Source organism: Pieris brassicae, chromosome 9, assembly GCF_905147105.1.
Source record: "Pieris brassicae chromosome 9, ilPieBrab1.1, whole genome shotgun sequence".
Taxonomy (NCBI): Eukaryota; Metazoa; Arthropoda; class Insecta; order Lepidoptera; family Pieridae; genus Pieris; species Pieris brassicae.
Window position 1 is genome coordinate 2,473,345 of NC_059673.1, and position 17,481 is coordinate 2,490,825.

Below are 17,481 nucleotides of genomic sequence, written 5' to 3' on the forward strand. Positions count from 1 at the left end.
TTTCTATTTTTTTCTACTGTACCATAAACTTTAGCTAATTTTATAGTGTGCTTATTTTGATCTTGTGTATGTTTTGGTTGTATTTTTTTTTAAACACTTAGGTTTACTTCAATTGTCATACATTTTAGGTGGAAGATTTTGTAAATGCAGTAGATTTCGTACAATGTATTATGTGATAAACTTTAATAAATAAAATAACTACAACTCAGTTACCTCCTTAGTGGGTTAGTGGCTGAATAATAGGTTAGATTTCGAATTAATGTTTTCGGTTCGTAGTCGGAGAATGCAAGAAAGTAAAATAAAGTTTTATTATATACAATAAAAAGGATAATTAGATAAAATAATGGGAAATTTTTAACATAACACTTACATTTTATTACAATATTAGTGCAAAAGAATATTTTCCGTTTCAGCATAGAACGGTCTGAGAAGATGTTGTTTAATATTGTTAGTGAATGTATAATGTTTTGTACTACTGAAAATAATTTTATAAAGTGGTTAAAATGAAGGAGAAAAAGCCTTGGGCGAAGAAAGTACGTTTTTTTTGTGTTAGTTATATGTTGGTTTGTTTCATGATCGTTGTGTTATCATGTGGTGTGGTCGGTATTTGTTTCCACCCCATCGGCTGCTCGCAGCCAGTAGAGATCGTGTCTCCACGCGCGCTGCAGTCCCCAAGGGCTACTAGGGCTACCCCATCAAGGGCTAGATTTCTTACATTTATGTATCTGTTTCATGGTTTTTTATTAATTTGACGATAATAATGCTCCAGTCCAAACAATTTGTATGACTCAATACTTGGCGATTAAAAAGAGTGGCGGAGAGTTTCTTGTCAGTTCTTCTTGCCCGCTCTACGCCCTTGACTTGCGAACTGGTGTTTAGTAAACTTAAAATCAGTTTAACATCTTATCCATTGAATGATATCCCGTTAAGTGAATAAAGCTATTTTGAGTTTGTTTTTAAAAGTATGTGCCTCCTGTGCCTGACACACGCCGTCGACTTTATGGGTCCAACGCAAGCCGGTTTCCTTACGATGTTTTCCTTCACCGTTCGGGTGAATGTTAAATGCGTATATAAAGTTGATGCACAGCTGTGGATCGAACTACCTCGGGGATGAGAGTCGCACGCTGAAGCCACTCTTATATAAACACGAGTTAACTGTAGTCGATTAAAAATGGCATGTGTTCGTATGCCTTTAGACGGATGTCGTTTTTATTAAGATTCCGAGAATGTCGGCATGCAAATTATATTAATATAATCATTTATATTCGTGAGGCCTACGTTGACAATAGCTACGTTGAAAATAATTTTATTGGGCCCTAAATTATGAATTTTATGTCGTCTGTCAGGATTCGATATGATATTTTAAACTGTCCTGCGATTTCTGTCCCTCTTGCATGAGAATTTTGGCCTGTTCTTTTGTTACATTTTGAGTTGAGTGAGTACCGTTTATTCGTTAATTGTCGAACTGTGAATGGGTATGGTTAAAAGTATTTAACTAATACTTTTTTTAATTGCAAAAATTCGGAATTAAAATGAAATAAATTTACATTATCTTTCTTGCACAAAAATGCATTATGTACTTTTGTTGTTGTTGTACAAAGTTGAGTGGAGAGTGTTCTGAAGAGTTGTTTGGCTGGACCCCTCCAGCATAGTTTCAACAACGTACGAGAATACTTATTTCATCAGCATCACTTTGATGGTCTTCGCTCCGCTTTACAAGACACTTTCTTCCCTGGGGGATACTTCCAATTGTTTAAAGAAAGATTATACTCCGTGGCCTGACCGTGGGCGTCCTGTAGGCCGTTTGGCCTGTATACTATAAAAATATGTTTTTGTGATAATTAGGAACGTAATCTATTAATAAAAAAAATTGAAATAAAAAAACCATCCCATCTGTAACTTATATCATTTTGCTCTTTTACAGGCGCAGCTCCAGATCCGACTACCCTAAAGGTCCACCTTCCAAATGGGGGCTTCAACGTAGTCCGAGCCTCGAACGATGAAGATGTACGATCAGTGTTGAGATGTCTTGCGGCAAGACTAGCCGCGGGCGAGCGTGTGTATGCATCGTGTTTTGCATTGCGCGCGCGTCGTTTGACTACGGGAAAGGTAAATCAGATTGTTTCTATATCTGGAAAGTAGGAAAGACACACACATATAAAAACGAAACCCAAACACTTTGGGTCCAACTCGGCTTTAAGTTACTGTCACCAACAACACTGATTTTCAGTGGACTTAAACTACCTTGGAGCGACTATACACACTAAACTACTATATAGAATATAAGACCATACTGTTAAATATATATTAATTAAACTAATTCAAAAGATTTTGTTCTCTTAAATTGAAACTTGGCCCGTGGTTGCAAGAAGTAGAATTGCCTTAACATTCACGTGTTGGTGGAGCTTTAGTACGTGGGCTTCAGATTTTGCTGAAGCCCCATTTTATAGTAGTGACGTAGAGGACGATGACCTCCATCGTTATTGGCATCCCGAAGCACTTTGACAAAAGCCTTATAATTAGCAATTCGGTAGGAATATAAGAAAAACGAAACTCTACATTTTACAGACTAGAACATTAGTAATCTTTATGAGTATGATGTAATGTGTAAAAACATTTTTTTTGTGTACTGAAAGCAATATTTTGAAACTTCAGATCAGATGGATTCATCAAGACACCCCAGTGTCAGAGCTATTAACGGTATGGCCGGCCAGCGAGTGGCGACTGGAGTTGCGAGTTCGCTACCTACCGGCTAACTTGAGAGACCTTTGTGACTCCGATCGAGTCACCTTTCACTATTATTATGACCAGGTAAATTTGGTGAGGTTATGAGGAAGGCTGGTGGATGACACGTCGAACCTACTGCCTGAGTTCTGTATCTGGTGAGCCTCCAGCCCCCTGTTCTATAAAAAAATATTGTGTGTATCTCAAAAAAATGTCATCAACTCACAAGCACAGCTCACGTTTATTAAACATCTGACAGTTGACACTTAATTGTTAAGGAGTTCTTGTGATTTTGAATTCTTATCTATATATATATAAAATTCTCATGTCACAATGTTAGTGCCCATACTCCTCCGAAACGGCTCGACCGATGCTTATGAATTTTTTGTGCATATTTAGTAAGTCTGAGAATCGGCTACTATCTATATTTCAAAGTGATAAGGAGTGTCCACACCAAAAAAAATTTTTTTATGATACAGCATACAAAAATACATACAACACTTAATTGTCACCTCTCTACGAACAACCCCTATTTTGTTGTTATAGTAGATAGGGTTTTTTTATTGAACTAAAAATGTTTCATGGAAATAATATACATGGCAAACGTTCATATAAAAATCTGACTAAAATATTCTTGTTGTTATTAACTTACAAACGATCTTTCGATAAGTTATTTAGTTACAAAGTAAATATAACATTTGAAATTATTGTTTGTGTTTATGTTTTATCTGTGAAGAAATTTCAGAACAGTTCTGTAATTGTATTTATGTTCTGTGATTGTTTCCTTTTTTAATCAAAAAGTTAATTGTCAATGACAAATATGACGTGACATGCTTTAAGTCAGACACACTTTTAAGTCGTTCACTAGCGTCCAGCTTGTTTGTAATTGTGATATGTAATCCATACCTAACTTACCTTGCCTTATTAGATTATAAAGTTCATACAAGTATATTTTCTTCATTATTTGTCCTGTACATTCCAGGTGAGACATGACTACCTCAACGCAAATCATCCGATGGTCGATCAAGATTTGGCGATTCAAATATGCTGTTTGGAGATCAAGTGAGTGGATACTTTTTAATTCCATAAAGCCACTTTTAATTTCAACGAATTTCAGAAGAAATTCCCGGACTCCCCGCGTACAATTGTTGATGTGACAACAAAAAGCATGATTCATTGTCCCGTTACGCTTATTGTACGCTTGCGCCACATCTCTCTTCCACTCGATTGGCGTATGCGTACGAGCATTTACTTCTTTATATTCACATTAGTGATAATTAAATAAAAATGATTCAATTTTATTCAATCATTTCATCAATGTCTTTTTTATTACATTGTCACGTTAAACTATTGACCGTAAACCGATTTTACAGAGAACCATTTTTTAATGATAAGTGAGCGTTCAACACAATTTATAAAGATTTTGGGAAAATAATCTTACGTAATGCGTAGTTCAAACCCCTACCGCGTGTAACGGATCGTAATGTAACAAAACCCCATCTTACTTGGACAGTCCCTGACAGGAGAACCAGTGAAGGCGACAAAGAAATGTGTCTGTCTCATACCCAACTGGTGTTACGGTTACCAAGAAACTTTCATTTTGCAATATGATTAAAATCATTTTTTTATAAGATATATTAGTCAATTGTCAATAGAGACAATAGTTAAGGATATTTTGGAAAGTTAAGCATGTTTGTAAAGTTTACCGTATTATGATTATTTCAGATATTACTGCAAAGACATGCAAATATCGTTGGACAAGAAATCAAATATTGAATATCTGGAGAAAGAGTTTGGCCTAAACCGATTCCTGCCTAAGTCTGTGTTAGATGCGATAAAACCCAAAGTACTCAAGAAGGCTATCCAACAGCAGTTCAAAAAGGTGATTATAGTTTTTCCATCATTACTTAGAAAGCTGAAAATCGTGAGGTCTCAGCGCCGTACTCAGCAACTTTCAATAGCGACAAGTTCCATATGGACGAGAAATGAGTGTATCAATTCCTAAAAGGCCGGCAACGCAATTGCGAGCTCGCTGTATTGAGAGTGTCCTTTGACGGCTGATCACTGAATTTTAGGTGAGCTTCCGGCCCGTTTGCTCCGTTCTAAAAAAAACGCCATGAAAGTAAAATTATATATATGATGACTGATGGTCACTGATGATGGATGGGTGGCTTCAGCGTGCAAATCTTATCCTTGAGGTCATAGGTTCGATCCCTGGCTGTATAGCAATGGATTTTCTTTCTATGTCCGCATTTAACATTCGCTCGAACGAAACCGGCTTGACTTGCCAATAAATGATGTCGTTTGTCAGGCACAGGAGGTCATCACCAATGATGATGATAATTTAAACACGCTTTGTGGCGCTTTGCAAAAATATTCTTAAACATCAATTTCAGGTAGCAAATCTGAGCGATACGGAATCTATGCTGAAATACTTGGAGACGATGCATACGCACTACGGGTACGACCGTGAGACGTTTACGGGCGCACTCGGAACCGGGTGGGCCATACCCGTCGAACTTGCTATTGGACCGGATATAGGTAATTTATTTCACAGCTAATGTATACTGCAGAATATTTTTTGAAATACCTAAGAAAAATATGCATTTAAAAAGTTACACAGATAACATATAACAGTTGATAGTAAATCAAGGAAAAGATCCGTTAATAAAAAAATAAATTAATTAAAGATTTAAGTTGACGCCTGGTTAGTACCGGTGACAAGAGCTGGTGCTTTCAGCTGCTTCCAATGCTGCCAGCGTTATAAGTGCCTAGTGATCAGACTTTTTAAATTTATTTTATTATCTATGTATCTTTTAATTATTATTATTATGTAGGTTAATAATATTGTAAATACTGTATATTTGATTGTCAAGATTACTCATAAACAATACCAGGTACTCGTATATACTTAGGGGGGGGGGGGGGTGGGTTTGAATGTACTTTTCTGTATAATTATAGAAATGTTTTTTTATATTAAGATCAAATTCCTTAACGAGAATGAATCTAGCCAATATCTCGTGATAGTTGCAAAGGCTCTGATATAATTTTTGTGATAAAATAGATATTAGTTTTTGGGTAAGCGTTCTTTAGAATGTCTCATGCAATTAAAAATATGTACACAAAGAGATAATGTCAATATGACAGATTGACAGGTGTCAAATTCTTGTGTCAGTTTCGTTGGCCACGTTTTATCAATACAGAACATTTATTTAATAGAGTCGTGATTGCTAGAATTTTTATTTAGTGCAATAAAACTATGCGTAAATGATTTAAAAATATATTTTCATCGATTACTTTCAGATATATCGTATGTATCCCACAAAGCTGGTGAACCACCGACGTACACCAAAATAGCGTCATTCAGTGACATAGTCGCCGTGCAGACACTCAAATCTAACTGTACGCAACAGTCGCAGTCGCAGTCGCAGACGCAGGTACGTGCCACATTGTGATATCTGTGGTCATTTTGCGATAATCGCGTATTTTGGTGATTATTGACAGGTTGCTATGATGACAATTCGTCAGCATAGGTGCTAAATGTCTTTTCACGAAAAGAGCGTACGAATTCTTTAAAACGAGCAAAATATAAAATACCATCCGTTTCCACAACTGAGCGTTTTCTGAGGCAGTTTTTTGTCATCACCACCGCTTTGTAGAATCAGCTGCCTACTGAAGTATTTCCGAACCAATGCGACTTAGGGTCCTTCAAGAAGAGCGTACCAATTCTTGAAAGGCCTGCAACGCACTTGCCTTCTGGCAATGTGAGTGTGTATGGGCGGCGGTATCGCTTAACATCAGCTTCAGGTGAGCCTCCTGCCCGTTTGCCTCCTATTACATTTAAAAAAAACGCTTTTGCAAATTTAACATTATTAGGAGATAAGCCCCTTGCTCCATTGGACTCTTGTTGAAAAAATCGTTTATGAACGTTTTTTTAGTACGTATCGTGTTGCGTATCGATTGTACGTCAGATTCGAAGTCTTGTTGGGTTGGAAATGAACGAAATCCTCTGATTGTTATGGGAGAAATTGGCGTAATATTACGTTATGACGTATTGTGTCGATTGTAAAACTGTGTCTATTTAAATAGGACGCTAACGAATTACAATCAACGTTAACTAATTACAATCAACGTTAACTAATTACAATCAACGTTAACTAATTACAATGCACGTTAACGAATTACAATCAACGTTAACTAATTACAATCAAATGGAAAGCGTCGTCCCCATTGTGAGATTTTCAGTATGAAGGGTTCCAAAACTTTTTTGTACGGTGGCGAACGGACAGGACGCTCACCTAATATTAAGTGATACCGTCACCCACGGACACACACTCCCAAAAGGCTCGCAAGTGCATTGCCGGCCTTTCAATTTTGATTAAAGTATTTGCTTTGTTATATGCTAATATTATAAATAACTGATATTATTAACAATTAATACATGACTTTTGAATGAATCGTGAATTATTTATTCCAGAGCGGAAGTTCATGTGGCAAAGCTGCTCTGCAGTTGAGAGTAAAAGGTGCCAGCGAAACCTTAACGATAACCTGCAGTAGTGTTGATGTAAGGTCAAATTTTATTTTTAAAGATTTGATTTTTGACTCTGTGTCATTTGGAATTGGATAATTGATATTGGTCTAGCGTTTTCCAACATGGGGACTGGAAAAATTGATTAAAATCATTTGAATTTCAGTTTTTTTTTATTATATGTTGTAAAAATGTGTTTACTGTGTTTCGTTAACAATTTCCTAATAATTTTTTGATATTGTTACGAGCTAGGGGAGCGGATAGAAAAAACGTAGATTTCTTCAAGGGTTTATTTTTTGATAAATTTATGAGTACAAATTAATCGCATAAATGCACTTATAACACACAAAAACAGTCACTATTACTCAATTATGCACACTTCACATAGTACTTTATCACTTCACTTTATAGCTTCGGTATTTATCTCTTGATATCGCATTCGATACTGAACTAACTAGTCGCGTTTCGGCTCGCTTATATATCTCTCGGAATAATCTTGTACAATATTCGAGAACTCTCTATTCGGGATTGCTACTGAGTAGCGATTGCACAATTCTAGAACGTCCGCACTCTTTGTCTCTTTCGCACATTGCTCCGTCCTTATCGTACGGCGTTCTAGAGTGCTCAGCGTAGCTTCGAGACGGTTACGATCTTCCCTCTCTCTTACGTATCATTTCGTCCTTGTCCCACACCTAGAAAATTGGGTCTAGAATTTTCCCTCATCAAAGGGGTATAACTAGGCCTGAAAACGGGTCTTCTGAAAACTACACTACTCGAGACATGTTCTGAAACTGCCTGAAAAATGTTTCATCTTCCTGAAAACTAGGGTAACATTATGCAAATTACAATTGTCTAATATGTAGTTGACCATCTCCTGAAATGGTCTGAAATATATTTCAGCCCATCTCCTGAAATTGTCTGAAATATATTTCAGCCTGCTGAAAAGTTCTCTAAGTAGTGGAAACATCTAGAAACGTTGCAATCGACCCGTCTTCGTAACAATATCAATTAAGTTTGGGATATTAAAAATTATGTATTTAAGATAATTGCATTAGAACTTTAGACACTGCTCTGGACTTTCCATCAATCTACAATTTTGTCAAAAACTAAAAGTTATGCCCAGATGGTCCTGGGGGTTTAGTAAAGATGACTTAACTTAAGTATGTAGAAAGTCAAAAACTTAATTTGTATGTTCGTGTCGACAAAGTTTCATACAAATAATGTTAATTTTTTTTTTCTCAGGCCGCAGAAAGCTTAGCGGACTTAGTAGATGGCTACTGTCGTCTCGTCACGGACTCCCAGACGTCGCTGTGGAATCGAACTAGTATGTATTTACAAATCTGTAATTTTTCATATTTTCATAATTTTTAGTTAATTTAATCCGTGAGACATGATGGTTTCTGTAATGTTTTAATAAATTTTAGCTTAGCTCCTTGAATTAGATATCTTTTACCAAAAACCAGTGGCCCTATAACCTTTTTAGTTCTGGGCCTCAGATACCTGTATTCGTGATCATTTGTTTCTAATAGCCAAGTAACAAGCCTTCTGTGCCTGACACAAGTCGACTTTCGAGTCTAAATATCCTTTTCTCACGATGTCTGTCTTCACCGTACGACTGAGTGTTAAACGTGTACGTAGACTGAAAGAAAAGAGTCGTACGCTGAAGTCACTAGGCCAACATTTCTATTTTACTTAAAAGGTCCCCAAATCCTTTTCCCGAAATTCCCAATTTTTTCATTTATAAATAAATTTTATAATCATTAATCGTTGCGTGGAGTGTATTTTCTGATGATGTAATTACACACACACAAATACAGAATATTGACATAAACATGTTCAAAATTACTAAACGAGCTCTTAGTGTGTGTGTGTGTCCTATATATATTTGAATTTAATCCTAATGATTAATAAATACATTTAATGCAAGCTACCGTTTGGAAACAACTCAACTGTCAATGCAAAAGTAAGTTTTTCAAAACAATTTTTAAATGTCAAAATCACTCATTAATTACAATTCATCAAAAATAATATTTATCCTATGTTTAAAAACTTTCAATGGACATAAAAATATTCAATATCTTAATTAAATGAAGCGAAAAAAAACAGTTTTGATTATATTTTTTTTCGCAAAAATTACCCCTTTAGAAAGATATCCCATATTTTTATTTTTAGCGGAAATGAGCAGCAGTTCTTCGGAAGGCAAAACCAGCTCATGGGAAGGTAACTCCGCCACCTTACTCTCGGAAGACTACGCAGAAATAGTTGATGACGACGCCGACTATTCTACACCGGCTGGTGAGAAATATACTCTATCCGCTCTGTATTATGGGATAAGAAAGAGATAGGAATATATCATTAAAACTTTGAAAACAATATATTTTTTATATTTTTATAAACACATATTTGAAGTTTATTAAACACTTTATGAAGTTAATTAATTTTGACACTTGCTTAAGTTAAATAGCGATTTTTTACAATAGTTTCGTTATTTTGATAATATCATCACAATTGTTCGTAATACTAATTCTAGTCGATCATTGTAAAGTGTGTGGTAACAAGTACCTAGGGGGATGTTTGCGCTCTGGGGCGGGGCTGTTGCATGATGTTGCCCTTATACGTTTTGCAGCTAGATAATTTGAAATATTTGTAATTCCAGTTCGTGACTACGAGTTGGTTCGTAATCAAATCGAATTAACGGGTATCATCGGTGAAGGCCAATTTGGAGATGTCCACAAAGGTAAGAAAATAAATATTTTTTACCTTATGTACGTACGTAAGCCGTACGTAACGTTTACGTACCCTCTTACGTGGAGAATGAGAACTTTTAATTTAATATTCTAAAACGTTTCATATATCATCGGACGTCCAGGTGGAATACGATATTAGTATTGTCTATGATTAACATAGCTTTTAGACATTGAAAGAATACAATTTTTTACCGGATTAAAGCTATTTGTAACAACAGAACATGTCACCAGATTATGTAGATACCCCCAAGACAAACAATCCCCGAAAATAGAGGACACCTTGAGTCATTTCTGCAAAAACCCTTCATATTTTAGTCGGTACCAACTCCGGTGAAATAAATACAGATAACACAACTTTCTCTACAGCTGTGATACTCTTGACATTCAACACCTTTTGTCTTCAGTCACCGTGACCACGCACGCTGAAAAGCACGCGAAACGTCGGGAAAAAATCAAAATTATGTAAAATAATTATACGTTTATAATAATACATAGCTTCAATCCGGTTAAAGAAGATATTCCACCCGTATCCATTTAATGTCTGTCGATCCACAACTGATCGTTCTGAAGGCAGTTTTTACTTTTGTTTTGTCTTTCAAAAAAATAATGTACCAGTCTTTATAAGGCCACTTACGTATATGCGAGCTGTTTAACAATGTGTGTACGAGTCCTTAAAAATTTAGTTACTAACTTGTGAGCTTTCTAGCACTGTGTGTACGAGTCCTTAAAAAGTTAGTTACTAACTTGTGAGCTTTCTAGCACTGTGTGTACGAGTCCTTAAAAAGTTAGTTACTAACTTGTGAGCTTTCTAGCACTGTGTGTACGAGTCCTTAAAAAGTTAGTTACTAACTTGTGAGCTTTCTAGCACTGTGTGTACGAGTCCTTAAAAAGTTAGTTACTAACTTGTGAGCTTTCTAGCACTGTGTGTACGAGTCCTTAAAAAGTTAGTTACTAACTTGTGAGCTTTCTAGCACTGTGTGTACGAGTCCTTAAAAAGTTATTTACGAACTTGTGAGCTTTCTAGCACTGTGTGTACGAGTCCTTAAAAATTTAGTTACTAACTTGTGAGCTTTCTAGCACTGTGTGTACGAGTCCTTAAAAAGTTAGTTACTAACTTGTGAGCTTTCTAGCACTGTGTGTACGAGTCCTTAAAAAGTTAGTTACTAACTTGTGAGCTTTCTAGCACTGTGTGTACGAGTCCTTAAAAAGTTATTTACGAACTTGTGAGCTTCTAGCAATGTGTGTACGATGGCACTTATCATCAGGGAACGTCCTGCCCGTTTGGCCTCACGAATAATACGTCTTAAAATCACAGATTATTAGAAAAATATCACTGATTTGTATCCTTTACAGGAAATTTAATCGATTACTGTTTATTTTTTAATATTACTATTCTAGGTACGTGTAAAGTAACGTCAGCAAATCACCCGTCTTTGCGTCGCCAACTCGCGCTACAAAAGCAACAGGGGAAGAGCTCGACCGGTGAATACGTTTTGCCCGTAGCCGTCAAAACTTGCAAGATGGACGCTGACCTGGATACAGCCGAGAAGTTTCTGGAAGAAGCCTGTGAGTATTAGCAATTAAGTACGTAGTTTTTGTATAGAAAAATTTGGCATTTGGTAATTTGGAAAATATTTATACGTTCGAGACGTATTGAGGTATATAAATACTTCGTAAATGTATCAAAAAGTTTGTGGTGACTAAGCTCGACCGTAACTATTGTTTGGAGGTATTCCTCATGATGTGGTTTCCCAGTCTGGAATACTGCTATAGGAAACTGATCAAAATGACGAAAAGCTACGTTTTCTTTTACCTGCTTTGTTTGACTATAGTAATTTATTTATAAGGAAACCGTGTTTCATAAATGCTGTAAAGATGTTATATTTAAGCATGCCGTTTGCATATATTTTTGCCGGTTATTAGTTGTATGATAGTAAAATATATTACGCCATCTTCGTACGCCATTATTCCATTAGAGTTAAAAAAAACTTCGCAGTTGTATTCGAAACAAATCCACTGCCACTTCCCGTATCTCAGTTGGCTGTTGTAAACTATTTCCGAAGTAATTCGACTTAGGGTCCTTTAAGAAAAGAATGTACCACTTTTTAATAGGCCGGCAACGCACTTGCGAGCCTTCTCTCAATGTGTCCATGGGCGGCGGTAACATCAGACGAGCCTCCTGCACGTTAGTCTCCTATTATATAAAAAAAGATTTGCTTCGAAATTGGTAATATTTTTGCAACTGTATTCAGTTCTGATTTTAGGTAGATGTATAAATATATATATATATATATATATATATGAAGATAGATAGATAGATAGAGATTGAAGTGAAATTTAATGCTCGTGTGTATTTGGTTATGTATTTTTTTTACTTTTTTATACACAAGACAACACAAGATCATAAACGATTTCTTTCCACAGACATAATGCAGCAATTTTCACACCCCCATATAATTGGTCTGGTGGGGGTGTGTAGTACTCCTCCCATTTGGATAGTCATGGAACTGGCTACGCTCGGGGAGATGAGGGCCTACTTACAACAGAATTCTCATAGGTATTTCATTAATTAAATATTTATTCGAAACACTTGGTACGAGTGCTACCCAATGTGGGGCACTGGTTAGTGGTTAAGGACAATTTATTAAAATTATTTAGAATTTGAATTTTAGTATTTCGGTATGTTTCGGAAAATTTACTTACATATAGTAATTTCTTTCTAAAATCTATTATTTATGTTTCTTAAGTACACAATTCAGGTTTTGTATATGTTATATGTTTTTAATTCTAGAACAACTAAGTTGGGGCACGATACAAAAAAATATTTTTCGTATGTAAATTAAATTCGTTATCAAATAACGATGTATATATGTCAGAGCTTATGTAATAAAATAACACGATGACATTTGTTTTATTAGAATGGCAACACCACGTAATGTCATAGACATCTTACAAACTGTAAGATGTCAATGTGTCAAAGTCAATTTGTCAGTAGTGCGTAGGACCGATCGTTAAGTACAGTTGTAATGTATAAAATCGGCGAAACAGATACAGAAATCTGAGGCCAAGACCTAAAAAGGTTGTAGCGCCATTGATTTATTGTTTTAAACTGAGAACTAGAACCAAAATTTGTACCGGTATTCAATCCCTTAAGTTTAATAGTGACTTTAGTGTTTGGTCAATAATAATACCCCATATTTTGATTTACAGGTTAGAAACGTGCACACTCGTGCTATACATCTACCAGCTGTCCACTGCGCTTAGTTATTTGGAGAGCAAGAAGTTCGTGCATCGAGATATAGCTGCGAGGAATGTTCTAGTCTCAACGCCTACTTGTGTTAAGGTGAATATAGTGATGTAGATCAATTTTATAGATCTACCCTCATATTTTGGCAACAATCGAACAGACTCTAGACCGTTGCTGCCAAACGCCATTTGTCACATTGAGCGAATTATAGAAGATTCACTCGTTGAATCTCTTGAACATTGCACTCCGGATGCTCTATGAAACTAGCTGGAGTTTCCCATCGTTGTTGACATCCCCAGGTTGGCACTGCATAATTTGGATTGTCGTTTCTTGTAAAGGAAGTGCAAGCAAAGGAGTGGATCTGTTTGACTCATTCCATTTTTCCTATTATGGGTTCATTTAAGCGGGGGTAAATAGCATCTCCTGGACAGGCCATACCTCCAATTGGCATCTCATTTAACATCAGGTTGTGGCCAAACGTCTGTCCAGTTCTGTATAAGAAAAAAAAAGTGTGCGTGTGCAAGGTTTATGTATGAAACCTGTATGTATTTTTCGAAAAACGATCGTAACTTTACAGAAATTGGTTAAATAAAGTTAAATTAGATAAAGTTTAACAAAAGGCTTTTATTATCATAGACATGAATACAGATAATACAATAATTTCATTTTACCTTATTACTGCTAAGATTATTACAGAATTTCATTAATTGTAATAGATTTATTACTATCATTGTTATCGGTATTATAAATTTTCTGTTATTAATGGCTTCGAATCTCTTCGAACCAACCGCGGTAGGGACAAGAAAAAGATGGCGCGTAACTGAATAATGTGACGCGTAACCGAAAAATGTGACGGTCAATTTTTTCCGACGCCGATAAAGAACTTCGTTTCTTAAGATATTTATATGTATATATTCGTATTTAAAAGTTTGAAATAAAAGAAATGTTTTGTTAGATTTCGTTCTGTTACTAAGTCCGATTTTTTAGACTATCAAATATTTTTAATCTAGTCTGAAGAACTTTAAAAACATTTCGTAGCGCTTAAGACGAGATTTTGACTTGAGAAACGAACAAGAATATTTAATTGAAGCTAAAACACCAATTCACACTCCAAAGAAATCAAAAGCAAAAACAGTTACGAAATGTGTCTGGCAATACAATTCGAAAATTGGTGGTTTTTTTACAGTTAGCTGATTTCGGCCTATCAAAAATGGTTGAAGACAAGTCATACTATAAGGCGTCCAGAGGAAAACTGCCAATTAAATGGATGGCCCCGGAATCCATTAATTTTAGAAGATTCACATCCGCTTCGGATGTTTGGATGTTTGGTAAGAATACATTTCTTGTTAAAGTTATTATAAAAACAATACATTGAACCCTTTAGCTGTTTAAAGTAAATAATATTATTGCTTTGTAAAGTATTACAAAGAACGATTACGCAACTAGAATTAACGCACAACAAATATTTTATGATTATTTAAAAAATTGGCTCAATTATCCCTTTGTCTATAGTTTACAACTTTTTAATCATTTCCAAGTCTTTGAACTATAACTTTTTTAATAGTCCCTTAGTCTAGGGCCTTTAACTTTTTAATAGTCCCTTAGTCTATGGCCTTAACTTTTTAATCATCCCTTTGTCTATGGCCTTTAACTTTTTAATCATCCCTATGTCTAAAGCCTTTAACTTTTTAATAGTCCCTTTGTCTATGGCCTTTAACTTTTTAATAGTCCCTTAGTCTATGGCCTTAACTTTTTAATCATCCCTTTGTCTATGGCCTTTAACTTTTTAATAGTCCCTTTGTCTATGGCCTTTAACTTTTTAATAGTCCCTTAGTCTATGGCCTTAACTTTTTAATCATCCCTTTGTCTATGGCCTTTAACTTTTTAATAGTCCCTTTGTCTATGGTCTTTAACTTTTTAATAGTCCCTTAGTCTATGGCCTTAACTTTTTAATCATCCCTTTGTCTATGGCCTTTAACTTTTTAATAGTCCCTTTGTCTATGGTCTTTAACTTTTTAATAGTCCCTTAGTCTATGGCCTTAACTTTTTAATCATCCCTTTGTCTATGGCCTTTAACTTTTTAATCATCCCTATGTCTATGGCCTTTAACTTTTTAATAGTCCCTTAGTCTATGGCCTTTAAATTTTTAATAGTACCTTAGTCTATGGCCTTAACTTTTTAATCATCCCTTTGTCTATGGCCTTTAACTTTTTAATCATCCCTATGTCTATAGCCTTTAACTTTTTAATAGTCCCTTTGTCTATGGCCTTTAACTTTTTAATAGTCCCTTAGTCTATGGCCTTAACTTTTTAATCATCCCTTTGTCTATGGCCTTTAACTTTTTAATAGTCCCTTTGTCTATGGTCCTTAACTTTTTAATAGTCCCTTAGTCTATGGCCTTAACTTTTTAATCATCCCTTTGTCTATGGCTTTTAACTTTTTAATCATCCCTATGTCTATGGCCTTTAACTTTTTAATAGTCCCTTAGTCTATGGCCTTTAACTTTTTAATAGTCCCTTAGTCTATGGCCTTAACTTTTTAATCATCCCTTTGTCTATGGCCTTTAACTTTTTAATCATCCCTATGTCTATAGCCTTTAACTTTTTAATAGTCCCTTTGTCTATGGCCTTTAACTTTTTAATAGTCCCTTTGTCTATGGCCTTTAACTTTTTAATAGTCCCTTTCTCTATGGTCTTTAACTTTTTAATAGTCCCTTTGTCTATGGCCTTAACTTTTTAATCATCCCTTTGTCTATGGCCTTTAACTTTTTAATCATCCCTATGTCTAAAGCCTTTAACTTTTTAATAGTCCCTTTGTCTATGGCCTTTAACTTTTTAATAGTCCCTTAGTCTACGGCCTTAACTTTTTAATCATCCCTTTGTCTATGGCCTTTAACTTTTTAATCATCCCTTTGTCTATGGCCTTTAACTTTTTAATCATCCCTATGTCTATGGCCTTTAACTTTTTAATAGTCCCTTAGTGTATGGCCTTTAACTTTTTAATAGTCCCTTAGTGTATGGCCTTTAACTTTTTAATAGTCCCTTAGTCTATGGCCTTAACTTTTTAATCATCCCTTTGTCTATGGCCTTTAATTTTTTAATCATCCCTATGTCTATAGCCTTTAACTTTTTAATAGTCCCTTTCTCTATGGTCTTTAACTTTTTAATAGTCCCTTTGTCTATGGCCTTTAACTTTTTAATCATCCCTTTGTCTATGGCCTTAACTTTTTAATCATCCCTTTGTCTATGGCCTTAACTTTTTAATCATCCCTTTGTCTATGGCCTTTAAATTTTTAATAGTCCCTTTGTCTATGGCCTTTAACTTTTTAATAGTCCCTTAGTCTACGGCCTATAGCTTTTCATCCCTTAGTCTACGGCCTATAGCTTTTCATCCCTTAGTCTGTGGTCTTTATTATGAATTTTGTGTTACTGTAAACTGTTATGTTTAAAGCACCATTCCCAGAATTGGATATTATCTTGACCATTAAAATGTCCTGAAAGTTTACCTTCATTCAAAAACTAAATAACGCATGGTTTATATTCCAGGTGTGTGTATGTGGGAGATTTTAATGTTGGGCGTAAAACCCTTCAGTGGGGTAAAGAACAATGACGTCATCGGAAAATTGGAAAACGGCGAGAGGCTGGCGTTGCCTCCAAGATGCCCTCCGAGGCTTTATTCCTTAATGTCCAGGTGTTGGACTTACGAGCCCTCACATCGGCCTAGCGCTAGTCAGCTTAAGGAAACTCTGTGGTGAGTTTTTTTTGGATAACTTTCATTTCTTGGTCATATATTTCACTTATTATGTTTAAACCTTAGTACATATGTATGTATCTCTTCTAATATCTAATATGTGTAGATAGAGAGTATATATAATAGAGAGATATTTAAATTTTTACGAAGATATTAGGAGTTAGAATTCAATATAACTCTTTATATACTAAAAATAAAAGTATTACTATTTTTTTAACTCGAAAATTCCTTTCCCATTACAATGCTACATGAAAAATGGCAACCTATCAAAGCCGAGGCAAACCTTTATAATATAAATATACAAAACATCGTTAATTTCAGTGAAATACTCCAAGAAGAGAGGAGTACGGCTTGGGACACAATGCGACGTGAGAACAGGCGCGTCGCAGCCGCTTCTTGGGGCGAACACGCACCGCCGAAGCCCTGCAGACCCACTACGGATCTATCTGCAGGTAAATCTCTTGTTAACTCTTCCTTACTACTTA

At 35.5% G+C, this 17,481-nt stretch overlaps 1 protein-coding gene across 7 annotated transcripts in view; it reads left to right on the forward strand.

Annotated features, from left to right (window-relative positions):
* Nucleotides 1-17,481, forward strand: part of LOC123713969 (focal adhesion kinase 1) — a 136,890-nt gene that overhangs the window by 108,302 nt on the left and 11,107 nt on the right. For 5 of the 7 annotated variants that reach the window (XM_045667899.1, XM_045667897.1, XM_045667898.1 and 2 more), the window contains 17 exons: nt 1,925-2,109; nt 2,656-2,811; nt 3,707-3,786; nt 4,450-4,606; nt 5,121-5,265; nt 6,028-6,161; nt 7,202-7,288; nt 8,495-8,576; nt 9,180-9,215; nt 9,425-9,547; nt 9,909-9,989; nt 11,398-11,565; nt 12,424-12,556; nt 13,210-13,342; nt 14,433-14,574; nt 16,792-16,996; nt 17,318-17,448. In XM_045667899.1, coding sequence (XP_045523855.1) covers nt 1,925-2,109; nt 2,656-2,811; nt 3,707-3,786; nt 4,450-4,606; nt 5,121-5,265; nt 6,028-6,161; nt 7,202-7,288; nt 8,495-8,576; nt 9,180-9,215; nt 9,425-9,547; nt 9,909-9,989; nt 11,398-11,565; nt 12,424-12,556; nt 13,210-13,342; nt 14,433-14,574; nt 16,792-16,996; nt 17,318-17,448 — 2,178 coding nt within the window. The remainder of the gene's footprint in view (nt 1-1,924; nt 2,110-2,655; nt 2,812-3,706; nt 3,787-4,449; nt 4,607-5,120; nt 5,266-6,027; nt 6,162-7,201; nt 7,289-8,494; nt 8,577-9,179; nt 9,216-9,424; nt 9,548-9,908; nt 9,990-11,397; nt 11,566-12,423; nt 12,557-13,209; nt 13,343-14,432; nt 14,575-16,791; nt 16,997-17,317; nt 17,449-17,481) is intronic. The other 2 variants (XM_045667896.1, XM_045667895.1) reach the window with 2 other exon arrangements.